This window comes from Lethenteron reissneri, chromosome 49, assembly GCF_015708825.2.
Source record: "Lethenteron reissneri isolate LAM-NWPU_2019-01 chromosome 49, ASM1570882v1, whole genome shotgun sequence".
Taxonomy (NCBI): domain Eukaryota; kingdom Metazoa; phylum Chordata; class Hyperoartia; order Petromyzontiformes; family Petromyzontidae; genus Lethenteron; species Lethenteron reissneri.
This window is the reverse complement of record NC_083827.1, coordinates 6,110,125-6,135,397: the sequence shown is the minus strand read 5'-3', so window position 1 is coordinate 6,135,397 and position 25,273 is coordinate 6,110,125. Positions and strand designations below refer to the sequence as shown.

The following is a 25,273-nucleotide window of genomic DNA, read 5'->3' as shown; positions in this document are numbered from 1 at the left end:
GAGTGATGTGTTACAGGAGGACGTGGAGCTGAGTGGACTTGCCGATGACAGCGGTGTCAAGATCGGCCTCTGTGGAGGAGGCTCGTGAAGGACGCTACTGGGCAGTTGGAGGCAGTCGCCCTCCAACAACAACGGAGGGCGGAGGAGCGACGCTCACAACAACGAGCGGAGCGCCGGGTGGCTAAAGCACAGCAAGTTGGTACAGTAGGGGGCACAGGTGGTGCATCAGCCAGTCATCTCGGTCATCTCGGTCAGTCGACCTGTGGCACCTGGGTCTGCCCCGTGACCTCCTGCCAGCGGGCGTTCGACACTTCACGTGGCCTCAAGGTGCACATGGCCTGGCACAAGCATCGTGGTGACGTCACCGCCACTTAGTGGCGAATGGCAGGTTGTTGTTGTCTGTCTTCGACTCAGCCTCAAAAATGAGTATCTGGTGCGGTGCGTAAACATCGCCACTGGGGAGACAAAGGCGGTCGGGCGTAGTGTTGGCCACGCACCCCCGGCCTTCAAAAGCGCTCGCTCACAGCGCTTGCCCCAACAGTCTGTGTTAGGCTATATGGGGGAAGGGGTGGGGAGTATCAATTTTTATCTGTCTCCAGTGTGTGTGTGTTTATTTCACTGCTTCTCGGTCAATATTAACACTCGGAAGATGACATTTTCAGCGAGCGCGCCTGTCAAGGGATGAATGCGTCGCACGGAAGCATCTTGGAAGATTAGAAATAAATTAAAACTAATGGTGAGTATTTTTTTTAGGTTTGCAAGCACGCGTGTGAGCGATGCACCGACACATTTTTTTTTGTCAAAACTTTTTTTTTTTAACGCAAACAAAATAAAAGCTCGCTCGATGTCAGGCCGGAGCACGCCGCCTGTGATGCGGCGTCGATTCGCCAACGATTTGCCATTCGTCATGGCCAAAGCGACGGCGCAAACGCGCAACGGCGGAATAATGAACACGGAGGTGAGAGATGAGTGGCCGTGATAGGTTAAGCGGAAGCAAGTTTGGTCGGGGGGGGGGGGGGGGCTGCCGCTTGCGTTTAAATGCCGCCGCGCGGACCAACGATTTCCCGTACGCCCGCAAGGAAATAGGGACCACCCCCCCCCCCCCTCGGATTTTAACGAGCTTTTTATCTTTTTTTGGGAACGATCGAAAAGTAACCCCCCACGGGTTTCTTGATTTTCCCCGTCTGCTCGGCCGCGTATTTTCGAGGCCGTACCGCGCGTCGCTTGACGCTGTCACCCCGCGCCGCTCGGGGGAGCTTCTCCGCTCGCCGAAATCAGTTCCCTCAAGACGCTCCGGGGCACAGTTTCTTACGTCCTCTCAGGAAAGCCTCCCGGCTCAACACTCGTTTCAAGGAGGCGATCTGCCAGGTTTTCAGTAGTAGGGGATGGGGTGGGTGAGGGGGATCACGTGACGTTGCCGTGATGCTACATGTGAAATTCCCAATTGAGTAATTCGCAGGTACATTTGCAGCTTCGATACCACGTACATCGGATGCTTTTTTAGCGATGGAAGGGAGCCGGTGAACCCGGAGGAAACCCACCCCTGCTAGCCCACGTGCCCTGAAACGTCGGACATCGTGCCAACAAAAACAAAATACCACGCGCGTACACGGGGCAACGCAGGCGCAAGCAGACCACCCTGGCAAATCCAGGTCTCTCTTGCGAAAGAGCACCCTATACCCATCCCCTCGAGTTCAGCGAAATAAACTCGAGAGCACGACGACCCACGCAGCCGTGTTTATCGCAATCTTTTCTTTGAACAGGCCAAACGTCGGCGCGTCTCCCCCCACCACCCCAATCACGGGGTTGGCCGTGAGAAAATAAATGGCGAGAATTCCACGTTGCTGTGGACGTGGGATACTTTGCGTCATGCAAGCGGTCGTTGTTGACTTGTCGACGAAGCGGTACTCATCTTATCCATTTCAGCGGGATGATGACGATCATCATGATGATGATGCTGGCGACGATGGTGGATAATAATTATGGTGATGGTTAATGCACAGACCTGTTCGTCAATCCACTGCTGGATGAGGGCCTCCGAATGCCGTGCGGGTCGTGGTGGTGATATATGACCGTACCTTACCACACCAGTCAGTGCATGCGGGCCAAGGCAGACAACATAAGACATAGGAGCATAGCGGCACAGTACAACAGTGGACTTTGCTGCACTGCTCTCTGCTGGCTACCACACACAACACAGTCCCCTAGCCACCCATGACAACCTGGCTTGCATCACAGTGGTCGCGCCCATGCAATGACTATCCAGGCTAAAACCTGCTTAGCTGTCGAGATGTGACATGATGGGGCGCATTCCGGGCAGTTTGGTTGCAGGCTAAAGCTTTTCATTAACGCGTGGAAAATCACAGCGGAGCCAATTCTCGCAAAAGATTGCATGTTACATAAGGATTGGACTCTGTGTTAGTGTCACACAAAGGTAATGGCCTTCGTGTTTCGAATTTTTCCACTCCCCGACTCCTGCTGCTCACGCACAACATCTATTCTCACCGTGCGGTTGTATTCCTCGGATGTACATTGTTAACATTCCTGGCAAAGTCGTCATCTAAACCACTTTGTGTCAAACATTTTTATTTATCTGCAAGCTGACAATGTGCAAATCACTGCCGATTCGTTTTCGTTTAGTTTGTTATCGCGTTCTTCGATTGGCACTCGATGTACCACACAGGACCCACCATTGTGACCTCTGTTTAACATGTAGGCTTTACGCGACCAATATTATCAATAAGAGGTTGTTTTTTTCTGGTTATATCGTATAAATATAATGCAATATAAATATAAATATGTACTCTCCAACACACCGGTGTGCTGTACTAGTTTGTCCTGACTCGTTTATATAGTTACCCCATGGTGGTTACTGGTTATGTAGTTATCCCGTTGTGGTCATAGAATAAACGTGTTCCCTCCTGAATTTGTGTGCCTCTCAAGTGAACCCACTACACTAGTAACGAATTGGCAAGTTTTGTTTACGTGACGAACCTGTGCTAATTGGCAGTGTCGGGTGGTGGCGGGATTTAGCGACACATTTACATTTACGTGATCTAACCCCAAAAAAAACCCTCTATCGTGGATTGTGACCTCTGCTTAAAATCCAATCGCACATCACTGGACGCAAGGAGAAATCCACATTGGGCCCTCTCCATCCCTCATGTCTCTCTTGGCAAATATGCGCTTTGCTACTGGTAGGAACCCACTGGTTCCACCAGCCCACAGGGGATTATTGTGTCCGTCCGTCATGCAGGGAGGCGCTGGGTGGGGAGGGAGGGGCTGGGTGGGGAGGGGCTGGTCACCCCATGGTGCCATTATAAAACTCAACGTTTAACCTACTCACGCCGGCTTGTGCCCACCCTCACAGTCGGGCATATTTGCAGAATACACCACGCCGCCGTTGACCCTGGCCATTGACCGAGCAACCCAACATTCCTACCAGCTCCCTCCGCAGGAATGTGTTTAAGCTAATTCACGAGCCTCGACGTCAAAACCCCAAGGAGCCAACGGTGTCCACCTAATTGCCGTTTAAATATGCCGAGAAGAGGATCTGGAAAAGGTGACAAAGCCTTTGCCGTTGGAGCACCACCAGCGTTTTGGAACAACCTCGTTTCCTCCCTTCACATCGTAAACCTTCCTTCAAAAATAATATCCTGAAGCAGGTTTGTGCTGGATACAACCGCATTGGCAAATGTGATTTGTGACGTCTATCCTTACCCGTGTCTATCGATAGTTCGATTTTAACGTGCAACTTTATTGAGGGACTACGACTGTGTGTTGTCTTGATGTGTGCTCTGGGACTGTTGTTGTTGTTGTTTTGCTGCCTTACTCCAAGCTTGCATTTAGTGTTGACAAATCGGCAGTAATTTATGGGCTTGTGTAATTCGTAAGTTTAAAATGTTAATTATTTATTCATAGTGACTTGCTTAACGTGTCTGTATGTTGCACTCAAATCGTTTTTTCTGTTCCGTATTGTTTGTCGTTGTTGTAACTCGCTGACCCCATGCCCCTCTTGTGAAATACAGAGCTTCATAGCTCATCGGATTCCTCTTCCAGTCTAAATAAAGATCCTGATTATGAAATCGTTACATATGCCTTCATCATCATCATCGACGCATGATCCATCCACTGATGGACAAAGGCCTCACCATTAATTAACACAACGGTAGCCACTCATGCAAGGCTTTTAATATGAACCACACACAGAGAGGTGGTTGGGGGGGTGGCTTGTGGGTTCATGATGGCTGTGACACCAAGCCAGCATCACGGATAGGCTGGGTTCGTAGCCAGCTGCTCTCAGTCTCCGTCATGAAACCGGCTTTTCAGGTATAATGAGTTCATGGTCTCAGCATGATTTTTTGTATTCTACCAGGTAAGACCCACTCAGCTGTGAAGCTCTTTTTCAGAAGCGAACTGACCATCACAAATGATCACTAACCAAAGAGGGCTCTCACACCATTGGAACCTCATTTGCCAGTAAAAAATATTATAATTGTTTTTTTACCCTTCTATCTGGCAACAAAACTGACACCTTTTTTACAAGGAGTCACGTTTGCATAGACCACAATACCTGCAGTCATAATGCAAAATAAGTATAACCCGTAAAAACAAAGTTTTCACTATAAATCCTTTATATGCGTGGCAGCGAACTTAATATAAAGGATTTAAAAATATATTCGCCTGTGGAGGACGCGGGGATCGATCCCGCGACCTTTGGCATGGGAAGCGAGGGCGCTACCAACTGCGCTACTCCGCCACGGCCTGTGGAGGGGTTACGCTCTGGGCTCTTATACTGTGACGTTCAGCCAAAGCGATGAATGAGTTCTATTTGAATATATGTAAAATACATTTTTTTTGCCTAAAAAGTGTAAAATTTTGGGAATTTTTTTTCACGAACATTAATTGTCTGGCACAACGAGTCTGTGTGGAAAATGTCAGCTCGATTGGATCACGGGAAGTGGGTTAAAAAACGACCGAAAGATTTGCACGGTCGTAAGCAAGCAAGCAAGCACGCAAGCAAGCAAGCACGCAAGCAAGCACGCAAGCAAGCAAGCATGCGAACTTAATATAAAGTATTTAAAAAAACATAACTCTGATAATGTATGCACTGTCCTTGAAGTTGATTGGTCCACACCCGAGACAGCTTTCCTTAGAGCCTAGTCTCACATGGGTTGGACCAGATGACGCCAAAAGGCGCACCTTGTTTGCATTATGACTGCAGGTATTGTGGTCTATGCAAAAATGGACTCCTTATAAAAAAGGTGTCAGTTTTGTTGCCAGATAGAAGGGTAAAAAAACAATAATCAAAGAGGGCTCTCATCATCACGTGATTCTAAATGTGAAGACAAAAACTGGAGGACCCAGAGAAAAATCCACGCGACCACGGAGAGAGAGACACGCAAAACTCCAAATATACAGGCGTCAGAGTCGGGATCGAACCTAGGACGTCCTGCATACCAGGTGAGGTAGTTAACATCTCGCCACCATGGTGCCCCTAATTCATTTCGCTCATGAACATCAACTCGTGTCATTTGCTTTATCTCCACAGTGGACGTCTTCCTTGGTGTTGCCTCTCTCTTGGCTGGTAGGAACGTTGGGTTGCTCGGTCAATGGCCAGGGTCAACGGCGGCGTGGTGTATTCCGCAAATATGCCCGACTGTGAGGGCGGGCACAAGCCGGCAGTGAGTAGGTTAAACGTTGAGTTTTATAAGGGCACCACGGGGTGACCAGCCCCTCCCCACCCAGCCCCACCCCCCACCCAGCCCCACCCTCCCCACCCCCTCCCCACCCAGCCCCACCACTCCCATTTTATAACTTGCAAAAAAAATTCAGGTAGGAACAACAGTTCCACACTGCCCACCAGGGATTATTTGTCTGTCGTGCATAGCCCCTCCCAAACATGTACGCTCCCGGATTAGTTGAAGTGCATCACATGACCGCGAGCTTTCTGTCGTGCACGAATGCGCTGTCCAACCAAGTTCCTACCTGCCCACTCCGAAGGAACATGTAATATAAACTATTTTTATTTCACCAGGTAAGGCCCACTGAGCTGTATAGCTCTTTTCAGAAGCGACCTGACCACAAATGACAGCTGAACGAAGTGGCTTATCACGTGGAAATGTATAGCAGCCAAATACTCTGAACGCGTGACGTTGATTCTCAATGTGGAGGGAAAAACCGGAGGACCCGGAGGAAATTCTAAGCGACTACGAGAAGAGAGAAATGCAAACTTCAAATATATAGCCGGCATCAGGGTCGGGATTTAATCCCCGAGCTCCTGCATACCAGGCGAGGGAGTTAACATCTCACTACCGCGGCACTTGCTGACGAATCCATACTGGACGCCTGTGAAATAAAGATTCTGATTCTGAAATGGATCGGCGTGTGCCATGGCGAAAAGCCAAACGAATTGAGAGTTTGAAAGCCGAGCCGTGTGGCCAGAGGTGGAGGAGGAAGAGAAAAATGTTGTCCTGCAGTGAGAGTGAGGGTAGCAGATCCACCGTCCTAGGGAATGGATGTGAAATCGAGACACGGCGCTTGGAAGTGATCCATGACAGCTTTCCTGCGTTTCTATCTTGTGAACCACATTTGTTACGCATCCTCTACAATCCTGGCGAGCGGGGTTTTCCCATTGTTGGCCGTTCTTTATATCGCTGCCAAGTGGTGAGCACCTATTAACGCCAGCATGGCCTTAATTTGGTGCTCACCAACAGGATTTTCTCCAACAGTCTACGCAAACTACTGTACATGGGGATCTTTGTATTTGTACGACTGCATTGCACACCCAGGTGCACAATGGACGTATGCGCAAACATACAAGCGCACACACGTACATATACGGACACACACACACACATTGCAACAATAACAGCAACAGCTGTATTCTGCTACTAAGTGTGTGGGTGCTTATACATAAGCACCCACACACAAGGATCCCCCAAACTGCCTTTTCAGGCTGTTGGGGCAAGTGCTGTTAGCGAGCGCCTATTAAGGCCGGCATGCATGTGCTCACACACACGGAAGTACAAACACACACACGGAAATACAAAACACACGCATGCTATATACACAAATACACTCACTCAAAAGACAAAGATCCACCCACATAGCCTGTTACAGACTGTTGGGGCAAGGCCGGCACGACATACGAGGGGGTGGATGGACAACACCACGCCCGACCACCTTTGTCTCCCTAGTGGCAATATTTACAAACTGCACTAGGTACTAATTTGCGGCTGAGTTGATCTAGGGGAGGCCCACGACCAGTTCAGATAACCGTCGAGTGGTGTTGGCCGTGAGCGGGAATGGAACTTGGGCTGCCAGGTTCGTAGTGCAGCGCTCTAAACCACTACACTACCACTCCCCACACACACAAACAACAACCGCCATTCACCACTAAGTGGCGGTGACGTCACGGCGGCGCTAGTGCCAGGCTATGTGCACTTTAAGCTCACGTGAAGTGTCGAACGCCCGCTGGCAGTAGGTCACGGGACTGACCCAGGTGCACACACACACAAACGCACGCACGCGCCCGGAAAACGCAAAACATTTTTTGCCAGCGGCAGTGAGCGGCCCAAAAAATGCAGTCGGACAAAAGAGGCCACAGGGCATGAAATGTCTCACACGGCGCTGCCAGCCATCTAGTTTTGGGAGGTGTTTTTTGCGTGGGTCGCCTTTGGTACGTGAACCACGGCTGCCATGAAAACATTTATTCCTGCATAAGCAGTCCGCCTTTAATGAGGGAAATACTTATTTCCCTCATTAAAATGCAAATCAATTTATAACATTTTTGACATGCGTTTTTCTTGATTGTTTTGTTGTGATTCTGTCTCTCACTGTTCAAATAAACCTACCATAAAAATTATAGACTGATTATTTCTTTGTCAGTGGGCAAACGTACAAAATCAGCAGGGGATCAAATACTTTTTTCCCTCACTGTACGTAACTTTACCGAAAGACCCAAAGAGTATGAATTCCTGCAGTCAAGATACAACGTAGGCCTGCCAAGCCTGGCCTGACAGGCAGGCCAGGTGCCAGACATTTCTCCCCGTTCGTTCTTTTTCTCTCCCAGTATTTTGGGGTTTCCTTATAGTACTGCCGCCGAGGCTTACAAGGAGTCAGGGAAATACACGTGGTGTGTGTATGTTTGTTACATCTAGATCGTAGCAGCTGATGGTTGATTTATTAGGAAGTCACTGGAGCTATGCATTGGGACGCTGTCTTTCCGACAGCTCTGTTTCTTCACCTGTGGACGGCTGCTTGTGTTGTGGCCGAAACGTCGTGAGAATTTTTTATTTTATTACGTTTAATTTTTTATTATTTCCCTTCTACGTGACTTTACCGAAAGAACCAAAGAAGATGGAGCTATGCACTTTCAAATCTAGATTGAAAACTCATTTCTTTGGAACTGCTTGTTGTTGTGTTTAGTTTGTTTTCCTTACCCCACATCTCCCATGAGCACGGTTGGCTATGTACAGCGCGAAAAAAGTTCAACATACATACATATATATGAAATATATCAATTATATATATAGTTAGCAACCCTCTGCTGGATCAGCATCTTCGCACGCCGTATCGGTCACGATGGTTAACTGACCACACTTCGCCACGTTGATCAGTGTCGGTTGGTGAAAGATGATGACGACGTGGTGATGATGCTGTACATGAATTTGTAATTAAGATTTGTGAATTCACGATAAAGCGTGTGATGTCACGAACATTGATGAACGTGTAGCTGCCGGCTCGTTCTTCCCGCCTCATTCGCAGGCTCATGAACATTCATGAGTCAAAGCCTGAACGCTCATCGGCAATGCCCCATCCTGTGCCAGGACCTACAGAACTACCCCCCCAACCCACCCACACCTCGCATCGTTATGATTATTCTGCTTCTTTAACCCAGGGAAGCCTCACTGAGCAGGGTCCTGCAAAGTTTACGCAGTACGGGGGGGGGGGGGGGGGGGGGCTATGTTTCTGCTGTTGCGTGTAATCCCAATTGAGTCACTTGCAAGTACAGTAATACCCCGGGGGGAGCAGGGAGGGAATGCGTTCCTGAAAGGTGCGGCGACGCATGTCGAAACGACGTTAAGCCAAAGCGGTTCACGGGGTAGGCGAGCGGTGGAGGCGAAAGGCTGAGCGGCGACGGGGTCAACGAGAGAGGGCAAACGATACCGCCGCCGGCGTGAGCGTGTGGAGGGGGGGGGGGTTGAGGCGGTGCAAATCTGGTGGCGGTCAGTTTAACACGTAGGCTTTCGCATTGGATGATACTGGTGGCGGTGTTGATAAAGCGCCGACGCACAGTTTGTTCTATAACGCCGCGTGTTGTTTTCGTGACGCGAATTGGATACATAACGGGACGCACGTACCAGGGAACACATTTTTGATAACGCGGACGCGAATTGGATTTCACGCGAGCGAGCCAACGGGACCACGTCTCGCGCCAGTAGGAATAAGCGGGCCGTACCGGGTGACTCGGCGTAGCGTCGCACAAGCCACTGATTGGGATGCTGCTGGATGCTTCTCGATGCTACCCCCACGCGCCTCCAGTCTTTGTTCGGCCCGAGTGCACATCTCCCGCTTTATCACGGATCGCGCTGTACCCACTATATTCATACATTGTTTATTACAACGCCATTTTTCCTAAAACGCAGCGTTCTTCGGGAATGCAACTACGACCACCGCCACATTATAAGACACAGACCGTAATTTGCAAAGCGACGGTATACGGGGGTACGGCTGTAATTTCTTGAGCACTGCAATATTTGAGCCACCGCTGCTTCACAGTGGCACGTTCAAGGTCCCCCGACGTCCTTCTCAAGAGGAGGCAGAGGTCGCAACCGGGTGCCCGATACCCGTACCCTACCCGATACCCGGCTACCCGTACCCGGCCGGGTACGGGTAGCCGTTTGCGACACTGGTGCGGCCGGGTACGGGTAAGAAATCAAAACCCGTTTGCGACCTCTGAGAGGAGGCCACTGTGTGCCAGTGTCAGGGTCCAATGGTGCCATTTGAAGTTTAACACATAGTAGCAGTAGGGCTTTCGCAACCAATATCATCCATAATACAGGTTCTTTTGGGGTTAGATCGAGTAAATGTAGCGTTAAACCCGCCCCCGCCCGACACAGCCAAATAGTGAGGTTTGTCACGTAACCAAAAACGTATGTGGCTGGTTGTTAATACAGGTAGGAACAATGTTCCACACTGCCCACCAGGGATTTTTTGTCTGTCTGTCTGTCGTGCATAAATATATAAATAATATAAACAGCTCTTTGATTGGTGGAGACCTACTGCCGGGTACGGATAGGGGAGGGGCCTAAGGGAACGGGGGTCAGGGGAGGGGCCTAAGGATATGGGAGGGGGGGGGGGGTGCTCAGGGGAGGCGCCTAAGGGAGGGGGGGTCAGTAGAGGGGCCTGAGGGAGGGGGGTAAGGGGAGGGGCCTAAGCAAGGGGGAGGGGCCGATAGTTAAGGGGGCTGGCTACCTGGCTGGCTGCCTGGCTACCTAAAGTCACGTGATCTTGTACACAGGTAGGAGGAACAACAGGTTCCACACTGCCCACCAGGGATTATTTGTCTGTCCGTCGTGCATATTTGTCTGTCGTACACGAATGCGCTGTCCAACCAAGCTCCTACCTGCCCACTCCGAAGGAACGTGTTTATCGGTGAAACGTCGTACTCGAATTGTAAGTGTTGTGGGTCTACTCTCCAACACACCGGTCTACTGAAGTAGTAGCCAAGTGGCACGTTGTGTTTACGTGACAAACCTCACCTATTGGCTGCGTCGGGTGGTGGCGGGTTTTAACGGCACATTGATATTTACGCGATCTAACCTTTAAAAACAACCTCCATTACGAACAAAATAAAATGCAGCTTGATCTTTGCATACATGGCAAGTCCCGGACAAATGAGGACACGCATTATTTTCTGAAGTTTCATTCAAACTGGACCATCACCTTCTTTACTAAATTTAGAATTGCCCCTGCGAATTCAGACAGACGGAAAAGCGCCGATGCATTCACGCTTTCAACTTCAGTCAGAAACCATTAGAAAGAGCAAGAAAGCGGGGTATGGGGGGGGGGGGTACAAAAAATCCAACTGCTGTTCGTTCATTTGTCTCAAACCGAAACCCTGGGTAAACACAGCGTGTGACGACCATTGCCACGGCACTAAAGCAAGACACCCACACCGCTACGACTGCTAAAAGGACACAAAAGGGGGGACGAATGAGGGAGGGGGAACAACAACACAGAATTTCCCCCAATTCATACGGTCGCCGAGTTTTGCAATGGCCTTACTGTTTGGAACAATCCGTGCCGTTTCATTCCCGCAAGTCAGTCAAGACACGGGCGTTGAATTCAATGGCGCGGGTGGGGGGGGGAGGACAACATCTGACTGACGGATTGATGTCCCTTTATTTGAGAAGGCCAAAGCCGCTGGGAATTGAAAGATGTGTTTTTGTTGTTAATGGGGGGCTCACCGAACATGAGTGGAGGGGGGGGGTTTAACCGCGCTGTGTGATTCGATTACCAGCAAAATATTTCCGTATGCCGTAACACCACATCCAATATACCTATAGCCATAGACGTGGCTACGGGGTCCATGTCCCATCTCCTCATGCCTACCAAGGCCTAGTGCAGGGGTCGGGCAAATCAAAATAACAAGAGGAGACATTTTTTTTTGTTCTCCAGGATTGGGTAACAACTAAAAAAACACAATATTTTAAGAGCCGCAATTGGACGTGAATACAGCGATCTTGAGTAAACAACGGCTCACCAAGCCATACCTGTTAACCCCTTATCAGTGCCTACCTTATTACGGACCAATTTAGACCTTATTGGTCACCCCGTGCCCTTATAAATCTCAACATTCATCCTACAAAGTCCCGTCACAAGTGAGAGAAACACGAACAAATAAGACTTTTTTTTTGCCAATATTGAAACGGCTGTACGCCTATGGACCTGAAAACTCAATTTCCGTGTACAAGACGAGGGAGTCACCCGTCTGGGTTGACAGGTATGCGAAGCAGTCCTTGAAGGGCCGTAAGCTAAATTGCCGACCCCTGGCCCCAGTGGTGGCGCATTCCCGGCTTGCTGCAGAAGTTCACGGTTCGAATTCCAGCAGCGGCCCTGGTTTATACTTGCCGGTGTAAGAACCACGACAATATTACGCGCCGTCTGCTTCGGAGTGGACGCTAAAGATCCCCTGACATCATTCGCTAGGGTGGTCATTGTATGCCAGCGTCTGGGTCAAAATTGACCAAATTCTAAATTTACACCACAACTTACTCACTTGGGATGGGGATGATTGTATAAAGCAATCATTGGTGCCGTCTAGCAGACCGATGCCCCAAGGTCACTCTCTGGCAAATTAAACTATTCTGGTCTCATTTAAATACGTAGGCTATCCTGGCTTCTTGACTTCTCACCTGGTTAAACAGGATGCAGTTGAAAAATGTAACTGACTAGCAACCTGAAAAGGATTTGGTGAGGAGTTGAGCCCTGGTCAGTTCTCTCCCCAAAAAATACTCACTCATCAACTCATTAATTGGTTTAATGGGTTCAATGGGTTTATTCGGGTGCCCCAGTGACGAGATGTTATCTGCCACGCCTGGTATACAGGAGGTTGTGGGTTCGATCCCACCCACGATGCCTCGATGTTTGGGGTATGTATATTATCCCCGTGGTCGCGTGGATTTTTCTCTGGGTCCTATGGTTTTTCCCTCCACATTTAGGATCAACATCACCATGCGTTTCAAGTATTGGGCTGCTGCTATAAATTTCCATTTAATAAGCCACTTCTCATTGGGCCATCATTTGCGATCACCAGGTCGCTTCTGAAAAAGAGCTACATAGCTTGGTGGGCCTTACCTGGTAAAATAAACAAAGTTTTAGTATAGTGATAGGTTTTTACCCTTTCAACTGGTACAAAAACTGACACCTTTATACAAGGCATCATGTTTGCAATAACCACAACACAAGCAGTCAAAATGCAAACAAAAAGAAAACAACTTTGATGATAATGATATGCAGAGTTGTTTTCGTTTTGTTTGCATTTTGACTGCTTGTGTTGTGGTTATTGCAAACATGATGCCTTGTATAAAGGTGTCAGTTTTTGTACCAGTTGAAAGGGTAAAAACCATTACTATATTTTGCCACTGGTAAAGGAGATGTCTCATAGTGTAAAGTTTTAGTAGTTTACTTTCATCTTCTTGGTTCTTCCGGTAAAGTCACGTAGAAGGGAAGTAATAAAATAATAAAAAAATAAAACATAATAAAATAAAATATATTATATTATTTTATTATGTTTTTTTTACTTCCCTTCTACGTGACTTTACCGAAAGAACCAAGAAGATGAATCCCTGCAGTCACGAAAGCTTTAAATCGAAATTTAGTTTACTTTCATTCCTCTCCTGCTTAAGAGAAACTGACCTGAACTAAACTCAGGTTTCCATGAATCACAAATCTCAAGAATGTACTCTGCTGTTGCTCCCCCCCGCTCCCCCCACATCCCATTTCCTTTAGTCTTTAGACAGCTCCAGTTGGCTGCCAATTTGGGCCAGCACACAAATTCTCCCGTATAATAACAATACTTTCATTTTATGTAGCGTCATTCATGCCAACAGCATTCTAAAACGCCGTACAGTAATTATATATAAGAACCAAATCCCATGTAGGCGGTTGGCTACATACAGCGTGACAGAAGCCAAACACGCATACCTAGCAAACAGAAACCCCTACTACTGCCAAGCAAAGTCAAAAACGAATAAACACATTTAAGAAATGGCACCAAAATAAAAAACACAACCATGAAAGTTATCACGACAAAGAAATTAGTGCATTAGGTAGGCCTACACACATTGCAGACCACAATCCCAACCTCCTAACCATTCCGTTCTTCGACCTGAATTTCAACATCAGAATAATGCCTGAAACACACACAAAAACTAGATATATACATTTATGGCGAATACCTGCCCGATCGTCGAAATCCCCCAACTTCAATTTTTGTTTTACCAACTTGAGAGCTGGCCTTCAACTGGAGGACTTTTGGGGAGAATTAGTCAGTGGTTCTTAATCTGAGGTGCACGCACCCCTGGGTGTGCAAGATGCCCTTTCTGGGGGTGCGGGATATGGCCAAATTTTTTTTAATTAAGCACGGGCATGCAAGTACAACTACTGTTTCATCATACCTATGTATTTATTGACATTACACATATTTTAACGACTGCGAACCCAAGGGGTGCAAGGTTGCAGTAAAGGTTAACAACTACTGGTGCAATGGATAGAAGCCATGGGGGTAGAGTGTCAATCTTAATTTTGGAGCTTTCGTGACTGCAGAAATTATTCTTTGGTTATTTCGGTAAAGTCACGTATAAAGATAAAATAATAAATTAAATAATAGCATACTACGACGTTTCGATTGCCACACAAGCAATCATCATCAGGTATAAAAGAAATAGCAACAAAAATCTGACCAGAAAACTATAGACAGACATATAAGCAGACAGACATCAAAGATACACAGAGAGAGAACACGTATCTGCACAAAGAGAGATCGCCTCTGTGACAGGGCCTTAAATATAGAGAGGGGGTGGGGGCGGAGAGAGGGAGGGGGCAGAGAAAAAATTAGCATGTCAATGAGTGGACAACAACGTGGTACGGTACACGCAAGCTTGAAAATTAGGAGAAAGACACACTAAAATTAAATAACCTAGTAAAATATCGAAATGTAATGTAATGCAACACAGAGTCGGTCAACACACAATTAACGCATAGCCCGGTTGATTACGTATTTCAAAGATTGCTAAGTTAGAATTTAAGTGTGAAAATTCCAAAGAGAGGACACAGGCAGAGAGAGAAAACAAAAACCAGAGAGAGAGAAAAAAGATAAGCTTAAAACTTCCCCATAGAAGTGGTTCAATCTTAATTTTGGAGCTTTCGTGACTACAGGAATTATTCTTTGGTTCTTTCGGTAAAGTCATGTATAAAGATAAAATAATAAATTAAATAATAGCATACTATCCGGTGACTGGACCTGACTGTGAAAAATAACTTTATGGCTCATCGGATTCCACCGGTATAAATATTCAGATCCTGATTCTGGATCACAGTCATGCTCCACCACACCCCACTTCTGCGCTCATGTCCGGATATAGAAACAGCTGCAACCACATTGCGAAAATTTACACCGCTGCTACGTGCTTTCGATTCAAGAGGCCTTACAAAGAAAATAGAAAATCCGAAGGAAGACTCGGGGATGTGGAAGCAAAAGAACATTTGCAAGTTGTAGACATTGCTCTGACTTTTACAAAGCAAGTGGGCTTGGGCAGGACATGATGCTCAGAAGGGACGATGATGGCCGGTGGTCAACGCGGATGCGAATTGGATATAACGTGAGCGAACCAACGGCACTACGTCTCGCGCGAGGAGGAATACGCGGTCGTAATGGCTGACTCAGCGTAGCATCGTGCAAGGCAGTGGGATGCTGCTGGATGCTTCTAGATGCTACCTGCGCACCTCAAGTCTTTGTACGTACGCATCTCACGTGTTATCGCGGATTGCACATTACCTTATATTATTAGAACACACGTTTTTTTCCATAAAGTGGCGTTCTTCAGGAACGCGACTACTACCGCGTTATAGAACAGGCTGCGTGTTGAACTTCTTTCGCGCCATACGTAGCGAGCCGACCTTGCTAACCGGAGGTGCGATGATGATGGAGTGGCAGTCAAAGCGGGGGGTGGGGGGGGGGTCGGGAACGCGCCCTATGAGGATGTCTACCACGGAGGGTGAGGCGATGATCCTATTTCGCACGCGGATCGCGAGATCGTACGGCGATGGCCAAGGCTTGGGGAGGACTTAGTCCAGCAGTGGATAGGTCACAGCTCGTGATGAAGATGATCACTGCTGCTGGTGATGATGATGAAGATGACTGGATATCGGTGAAAAAGAGCTTTTATAAGCTCATCGGATCCCTTGAGTAGAAATAAACATTCTGATGACGACAATGTTATCCTTGCGGTAAAACAAAGGTCACATTTAAGTTGGGCTTATTTTCTTTAAGCAGGTGAGTACTCCAGAGATCAGGATAAGTCTAATTTGCAAGAATGACATGTGGCATTAGTGTTGGCAGCAGTGGGGGTTGGCGATGATTGTGCCACTGTATAATCCCAATTGATTAATCTGCGAGTCACTTGCGAATTTAGAAAAATGCGTTACCAACAGGGGGACGGAAGCGACGTGTCGAATCGGGTGTAGCGTTTTACCCCAATTTGAGCCGTGGACTGCAGCACCTACAATGCACTCCTCAAGATGTTAGCAATGCCAACACCAGAAGCGGTGGCCTGTAAAGAATATTGGGAAAAAGACCATAGAGGTTGGAGAGGAGACACGACGAAGATGAGGAAGAGGAGGAAGAAGAGACTTAAACGTCACCAACACCGCCCTCAATCGAATCACTATTTATTTTACTATTTTGTATTTTACCAGGTAAGGCCCCACTGAGCTATATATAGCTCTGATCTGGCCATCACAAATTACAACTCAACGGAGTGACTTATCTCATGTGGACATTTATAGCAGCCAAATACTCTGAACTCATGTTGATTCTAAATGTGGAGGGGAAAACCGGAGGATCCAGAGAAATATCCACGTGACCACGGGGAGAGAAACGCAACTCCAAATATACAGACGTCGGGTCGGGATCGAACCCACGACCTCCTGTATTCCAGGCGAGGTAGTTAACATCTCCTAGTCACCGTGATGATGATGAGAAAGAGAGACACCGCAAACTCAAAATATACAGCAGGCGTCAGGGTCGGGATCGAACCCACGACCTCCTGTATTCCAGGCGAGGTAGTTAACATCTCCTAGCCACCATGATGATGATGATGAGAGAGAGAGAGACACCGCAAACTCCAAATATACAGCAGGCGTCAGGGTCGCGATCGAACCCACGACCTCCTGTATACCAGGCAAGGGAGTAAACATCTCGCCATACACTCTTCCACATTTACAAATCAGCTAATCGCTGTGCACCCATTTACACTGCTGGGGGATTCAAGAAACTTGCGCCGCCGTTCCAACTGCCGCGCGGGAGATGGACCCGTCTCATCCACCGCAGATCAAAACGCTCCTCTCTTTCGGAATGCTTCTGCTCGCGAATGCCCCGGCACGCCTCTCCAAGTCAAGAAACCCGCTTCAAGAAACGAGTCCATGCACACCCTTTCGCCTCCTACAACTTTGCAAGTGCCGCTAGACGTTTTCGTCCCATGGGCTTATGCTCAGCAATTGCGCGCGACACACGGTTCAGCGTGCGCTTGCGTTAAAAGTACAACGCAAGTGCAATCGCACACAATGCTCCTTTTATTATTTCTGCTTTTAACTTACTAAAGACACAAACAATGTTATTAATCGGAGAAAATTAGCAGCAACTCCCACGGGATTCCACCCGCACGCGCGTTATTAAACGCAACTCCAATCAAGCCAAAACAACGCTTGTTTTGTTTTAAGGATTGCGTGTTTGCTTTTCTCACAAACCAGAAACAAATCTTACTTTCAAACTCTTCAAAATCACTGCTGAGTGAAGGCCTCGTAAAAGCCATCAACATCTCTGGATTATTATGATAACAACGGTTTTTTTTCGTGCAGAGGTGCCACAGTGGCGAGATGTTAACTACCTCGCCTGGTATACAGGAGGTCGTGGATTCATTCCTGGCCCTGATGCCTGCTCTATATTTGGAGTTTGCATGTCTTTCTCTCCCCGTGGTCGCATGGATTTTTGTTTCCGGGTCCCCTCCGGTTTTTTTCCCTTCACATTTTGAATCAACATGCATTTTGAGTATTTGGCTGCTATACATTTCCACATAATTATAAGCCACTTCGTTGAGCTATCATTTTTGATGGCCAGGTGGCTTGTAACAAAGAGCTATACAGCTTAGTAGGCCTTACCTCGTAAAATACAAGCTAAAAAAAAATTAACCCGTAAAAACTAAGTTTTTCACTATAAATCCTTTATATGCGTGGCATCGGTTTTATTTTATTGTTCATTTCTGTTTTTCTTGAGTAAGAGTTTCATTTTTTATCACATTGGTATTTTAAATTAAATATAAGGAAAGTCGTATATAAGGATTATAAGGTTTTCAGTTTTTGTATGATTGTTTATATTGTACATTTTTGTTGTTTTCTTGAATAATTTTCTGTGTTTAGGAAAAATATATGATTGTGTTAGTGAAATGGTTTTTTTCCTAAAAAGTGAAAAATTTTGGGAAAAAAATTTCACGAAAATAAATTGTCATGCACAACGAGTCTGTGTGAAAAATGTCAGCTCGATTGGATCACGGGAAGTGGGTTAAAAAACGACCGAAAGATTTGCACGGTCGTAAGCGCGCAAGCAAGCAAGCAAGCGAACTTAATATAAAGGATTTAAAAATACGTAATTTCCTGCCCTACCACTATTCAAGTGCGGGCTAAAGGCCTTCCTCTTTACCTCTGCCTTTGAGCGTTCCTTTCTCTCCACGAAATATACCACATGCCACCTTCGGTTACATATGGACAGACTGTTGCCTACCACAGGAATGTGGAGTTTACAACACTTGCTCAACATCAACAGCTGATATGAGTGCAAACGTTGGGACATGAGGGCACGGTGACTTTTTGACTTTGAGTTTGTGTACAGTAAAAACATTACGATGCCGAAAAGGTGCAGCGTGATATCTGCCCATAGTGCTTGCATGCCTTCATACTTTTAAGCAAAATGAGATGTGAAATCTGAAGAGGCTTATCCAGGAACAATATTTTCGTTCAAAAAAAGTTAAAACGGCGATAAAAAAAAATGGATTACTAGTAACAAAAAGATAAGTTTTAAGTAAAAAAAAAAACAATCCGAAAAAACACATCGGAAAGCTATTACCGCACAACCTACGTGGTAGTTTAAAAAAAACATTGTTAATGTAATGATTACGGAACCAAACGTACACTTACACCCCTTTATCAATCCACCGCTTCCCCCATACCTTGTCGGCCATGGGGTAACACGTTTGACGCTATTTCACCACGCCAGTCAGTGCGGGTTGATGTTAGCCGTGGCTGGGAATCAAAACTCAGGGTTGGTAGCGCAGCTCGGCAAACTACTGCATCAAGTTGCTAACCACTCTTGTCGTAAAACCAGGTGGGGCGCTGGGGTGGCGTCTTTAAACTACACGAGCAGGGCCTTTTATTAAAGCAGTGTCCAAATATTATAAACTTAACTCGAAATCTTACAACATTCCACAAGAATGGTACACAGACCCATAAAACCCACGCACACCTAGAAAATGAGCGAACAATTCTCAAAGCAAATTGCTTGTCTCATGCTGCTGCCGTAAGGGCCCTTGATTGAGAGAATTCTAGCAAGCTACTTTAAAAGGAGTATTTGGCCTACTCTTTCAGGCCGGCCAGATGGCTTAGGAGAAGAGAGATGGCGGTCAGTGCCCACACTTTAACCCCTCTACGTGTGACCTGCCGATCGACTGTGGTCGACGCAGAGCTCGTCCTTGTGGGGTACGGGCAAATCGGGGCGACTGCCCGGAGCCCCGCGCTTTGGGGGGGGGGGGGGGCCACGCTTCGACGTCACGGTGTCAAGAGGTCAAATACGTCGGGGAGGGGGGGGGAGCCCCACACCCTCTATGTATGGCCCTGGGTGTGGGTGACCACGTTCGGTGTCTCCGACACAGCGACTACGAACTTCGAGGGGCACCCAGCCAAATTGGGCGTCACGGTGGTGAGATGTTAAATCCCTCGCCTGGAATACAGGGGGTTGTGGGTTAGATCCTGACCCTGACGCCTGCTGTATATTTGGAGTTTGCGGTGTCTCTCTCGCTCTCATCATGACCACAGTGTCTAGATGTTAACTGCCTCGTCTGGTATGCAGGAGGTCGTGGGTTTGACCCCGATGTCTGCCGCATATTTGGAGTTTGCGGTGTATCTCTCCCCGTGGTCGCGTGGATTTTCCTCCAGGTCCTCCGATTTTTCCCTTCACATTTAGAAACATCCATTTAAAACACTTGGGTGCTATAAATTTACACATAAGCCACTTCGTTCAGCTATCATTTGTGGCCAGGTCGCTTCTGAAAACAAACAGCGATACAGCTCAGTGGCCCTTACCTGGTAAAATAAAAGTTTAGTTTAGTAGATCAATCAACTCGCCCCATTGTTTCGAACTGCCATGCACGAAGGTAGAATCGAAAATGTATTTAAACTCACCTGCGGACCTTATTGGGCTATATGATTCTTAAAGTAGCGTGTGACCTTGATCGAACGCACGTTCGATCGGTAAAGTCACCGAAAGAACCCAAGAGTATGTATTCCTGCAGTCACGAAAGCTTCAAATCAATATTTAAATAAACTGTCCGATGATTTTCGATTAAAGCTTTCGTGACTTCAGGGATTCATCTTCTTGGTTCTTTCGGTAAAGTCACGTGACTTTACCTGAAAGAACCACGAAGATGTCTGATGATGTTTGAAATGTCTACTTGAAAGTTTGGGCCATTGAGATAAGTGAAGCGGGCTTGGGGCAGGAACACACCGTGGCTCAACAACAAAGCGGAGATGTCACAAGCCAGGGTGGTGATGGTGGTGGGAACGGAGGACCCGATAAGGTGCCAGCCAAAAGGTCAAAATCTCGTGGAGATGGAGTTGTGAAATTAAGTAAATGCGCTCAAAAGGCAGCTTGCGAGCATTGCTTGCACGGCTCGTAAGTGAGATACGAGGGTGTAATCGTTTCGTTGACGAAGGCAATCACTCTGCACGGCCATCTATCTTGACAATACCCAAGTGTTTTTAAGAGCCCCTTCTCAAAACCACAGCCTTTGTAGACATTTGAGTAACATTAAAGATCTAATCAGTATTCACGATGTTCGTATCAATTATCAAACCGATTTATGGAGCCGGGGGGGGGGTCAACATTTAAAAGCCACGGGTCTGCCTTCAATTACGCAATTACAAAACATTAAACATTCAAAACTATTCCATAAAACCATCAAATTCACACACACGCAGCAGACACGCGCACACTAATTAACCATTCTGAAGGCGGCACACTTTGCAGATTGTCAATCCACTACAAATTAGTCTCTCCCCATGCACCTCGGCGTTCACATGACCATACTTCACCACGCTGGTGCAGTACAAACACATTTAACCAAGACACGTTTTAAAGTTTGAGAGCACACGTTGGTTAAAGTTACGTACCAGTGAATTGCTTTAAAAGAGAGGGAGGGAGAGAGGGAGGGGGGGGGGCATTTAACAGCTATTAACAACGAAACCAGAGTAGTAGTGCAGTACAATCCATTGTTGTGTTGTACTTCTATGTGCCCACCGTCTGTGCTTCCCCGCCTACCAACCCAGGGTGGTGAAGTATGGCCAATTCAGGTGTGCACGCAACTGTACAAGAGCCCACTTGCTCATTCCACTGCTGGATGAGTGCTTAGCTCACACCGCAACACATGTCGGCAAATCGAACACGTTAAAGATTTGACATTGTGTGCGTTTGCAGCAGCAGCAACAACAGAAAATAAACTAATCTAACAGTGCAGAGTGAAACATCGATCATCATCCAATGACTCATGAACACCGCCCGGTGTGTTTTGACTGCACAAGGAACACGGGGTAGGGGCAGCGTCGATCCACTGCTGGATGAAAACCTTCATCTTCTCATCATCCATCTCATCCCCTCACCCACGTGGCGTGTCAAAAGGCCCTTTCGACCATACTTCACCACGCTGGTGAACGTGAACACTGCGTCGTGACGGAACTGCTCGTAACACTTTTGGGTTCACCACCAAACGCCCGGTGGTGACCAGCGTGGTGAAGTATGGTGAAAGTTACGCTGGAGTGATTCGTGAGAGACATCGTCCGTCGATTTGATCCACGGATGTGTCAGTAAATGTTTATTTTGCAAGCGTCCACGAATGTTTCGTTCAAATGACCATACTTCACCCCGGCTGGTTCGGTGAACTCCATGGGTCAAAAGCGTACCTTGCTCTTGACTTCTATGAGGTTGACTTGCCGCGACGTGGCCCGCTGATGTTTTGCCATGAAGGCGTCTTTTGACCGTTGAAAAGTAATAAAAGACTTTAAACTTCTGGGTTGCTTTTTTTTCTCCTCAAATATCTATGTTAAAAAAAAAAACCCAAACCCCCTCTACAATTCTTACCGGTTTAAAACAACAACAGACTAGGTTTCAAACAACAACAGAGAGCGAGAGAGAGCACCAAGACGCCGAAGACTTTTAGTAAATGCTTAAAAGTGAACCCCATGGGGTGGCACAGGGGGAAGGGGGTGGCTCTGAAACGACGTCCGCACGCAAGACGCGAGCACTCAACCCACACGAGCCGCTCCACTGAGACTGAATCCAGATCAGCCATCTTGCTAAGGGGTAGACGGACGTGGCAGGCAAGGGGAAGGGGGCGTGGACATTCCGATGCCGTCATCAAGCCCCCCCCACCCCCACTATACCCGTGAAGCTCAAGCCGGTTTGTTTATCCCTTACCCAAGATGGCCGCCCCGGTCCACACGTCGCCGTCGCGAGCGTTGTAATCGAGGCGCGCGGTGAACTCTACCAGGGTCGTGACGTCACCGAACGGGGCGGGGGGACGTTTTGTATTTGGTGGGTACGATAAGGAGACGCAAGGGGGGGGGACGGCGCGCGCCCATTGGACGAGCACGCGTCACGTGGTGACCAATTCGCCCCTCCCCCTCCCGCGCGGCTCGCCACCGGCTCTTATGCGTTGTGGAATAAACAAAGAGGTTTGGGCGGTGACGTCATCGGAAAAATGTAATCGTCGGATGGAGAAATCCAAGATCCGGATTCCACTTAATCCGGCTCCACCTGGCAGGCATTCCAGGCGTTGCCAACGTAAATACAGAGACTCCTCTACTTACGAACACTCGACTTACGAACTTTCAGAGATACGAACAAACCTGTCCTGTACGTCCAGTCGCCTGTTGGGACCGAGAGACGTAAGTTCAACCGCCGTGCAATAGATGGCGGTGGTGGCATCTACATCTGCAGAATGTGAAGAACCAGTGGCATCTACATCTGCAGAATGTGAAGAACCAGTGGCATCTACATCTGCAGAATGTGAAGAACCAGTGGCATCTACATCTGCAGAATGTGAAGAGCCAGTGGCATCTACATCTGCAGAATGTGAAGAGCCAGTGGCATCTACATCTGCAGAATGTGAAGAGCCAGTGGCATCTACATCTGCAGAATGTGAAGAACCAGTGGCATCTACATCTGCAGAATGTGAAGAGCCAGTGGCATCTACATCTGCAGAATGTGAAGAGCCAGTGGCATCTACATCTGCAGAATGTGAAGAGCCAGTGGCATCTACATCTGCAGAATGTGAAGAGCCAGTGGCATCTACATCTGCAGAACGTGAAGAACCAGTGACATCTACATCTGTAGAACATGAAGAACCAGTGGCATCTACATAAAGTGAAGAACCAGTGGCATCTACATCTACAGAACGTGAAGAACCAATGGCATCTACATCTGCAGAACGTGAAGAACCAGTGGCATCTACATCTGCAGAACGTGAAGAACCAGTGGCATCTACATCAGCAGAACGTGAAGAACCAGTAGCATCTACATCTGCAGAACGTGAAGAACCAGTGGCATCTACATCTGCAGAACGTGAAGAACCAGTGGCATCTACATCTGCAGCACCTGAAGAACCAGTGGCATTTACATCTGCAGAACGTGAAGAACCAGTGGCATCTACATCTGCAGCACCTGAAGAACCAGTGGCATCTACATTTGCAGAACGTGAAGAACCAGTGGCATCTACATCTGCAGCACCTGAAGAACCAGTGGTATCTACATCTGCAGAACGTGAAGAACCAGTGGCATCTACATCTGCAGCACCTGAAGAACCAGTGGCATTTACATCTGCAGAACGTGAAGAACCAGTGGCATCTACATCTGCAGAACGTGAAGAACCAGTGGCATCTACATCTGCAGAATGTGAAGAGCCAGTGGCATCTACATCTGCAGAAGGTGAAGAACCAGTGGCATCTACATCTACAAAACGTGAAGAACCAGTGGCATCTACATCTGCAGAAGGTGAAGAACCAGTGGTATCTACATCTGCAGAACGTGAAGAACCAGTGGCATCTACATCTGCAGAATGTGAAGAGCCAGTGGCATCTACATTTGCAGAACGTGAAGAACCAGTGGCATCTACATCTACAGAACGTGAAGAACCAGTGGCATCTACATCTGCAGAATGTGAAGAGCCAGTGGCAGCTACATCTGCAGAAGGTGAAGAACCAGTGGCATCTACATCTGCAGAAGGTGAAGAACCAGTGGCATCTACATCTGCAGAACGTGAAGAACCAGTGGCATCTACATCTGCAGAACGTGAAGAACCAGTGGCATCTACATCTGCAGAATGTGAAGAGCCAGTGGCATCTACATCTGCAGAAGGTGAAGAACCAGTGGCACCTACATCTGCAGAATGTGAAGAACCAGTGGCACCTACATCTGCAGAACCTGAAGAACCGGTGGCATCTACATTTGCAGAACGTGAAGAACCAGTGGCATCTACATCTGCAGAACGTGAAGAACCAATGGCATCTACATCTGCAGAACGTGTAAAAAGGTGTCAGTTTTGTTGCCAGATAGAAGGGTAAAAAACCAATTATCATATTTTTACGGGCAAATGAGGTTCCAACTGAGCAACATTGGTTCGAGTAACAGCCAACCCGTATTATTCCTATTCAACCCAACTAATTTGTATTGAAAGTTGCTTTAAAATATCGCAGCGACGATCATTACACGAACTATTCAAACGCCCGCAACAACGGCATATCTTATTCCGCTCCACCAAAACTGCAATTAAATTCTTTATCACGAGGGGGCTGCAGAACGTTATATCGAAGCTGTGATAACTGGTGGAATGTGCATATTTACTTAAAACAATGCAATAGCGATCATTGCAAATGACACTTTCCAGCAAATTACCTTTGCAATGATTAATAATGAGTTACTTTTGAGTTAGTTTGTCGTGTGTCGTGGATAATTATATTTTTTTAACGACTGCGTGACCCTGCACCACCCAACAAACCAGATCAACTCGAGTTGCCACGCTGACATATTCAATTAAAATGCCTTTCTATTCACCCGAGCATAACGGTGATGAATAGGAAATACAATTTTTGGACATTTTGACCGACGATTGGTCGAAATGAGTCTTAACATTTTTGTTGTTGGTGAAATTGAACAGCGGGTCAAACT

The 25,273-nt window shown here is 47.3% G+C and overlaps 1 protein-coding gene across 1 annotated transcript in view; it reads right to left on the bottom strand.

Moving 5' to 3' along the window:
• PARD6B (par-6 family cell polarity regulator beta) overlaps window positions 1–22,351 on the bottom strand; it is a 61,763-nt gene extending 39,412 nt beyond the window's left edge. Inside the window, exon 1 of the mRNA XM_061571916.1 lies at window positions 22,012–22,351. Coding sequence (XP_061427900.1) covers window positions 22,012–22,071 — 60 coding nt within the window. The 5' untranslated portion in view covers window positions 22,072–22,351. The remainder of the gene's footprint in view (window positions 1–22,011) is intronic.
• Between the last annotated feature and the right edge of the window lie 2,922 nt (window positions 22,352–25,273).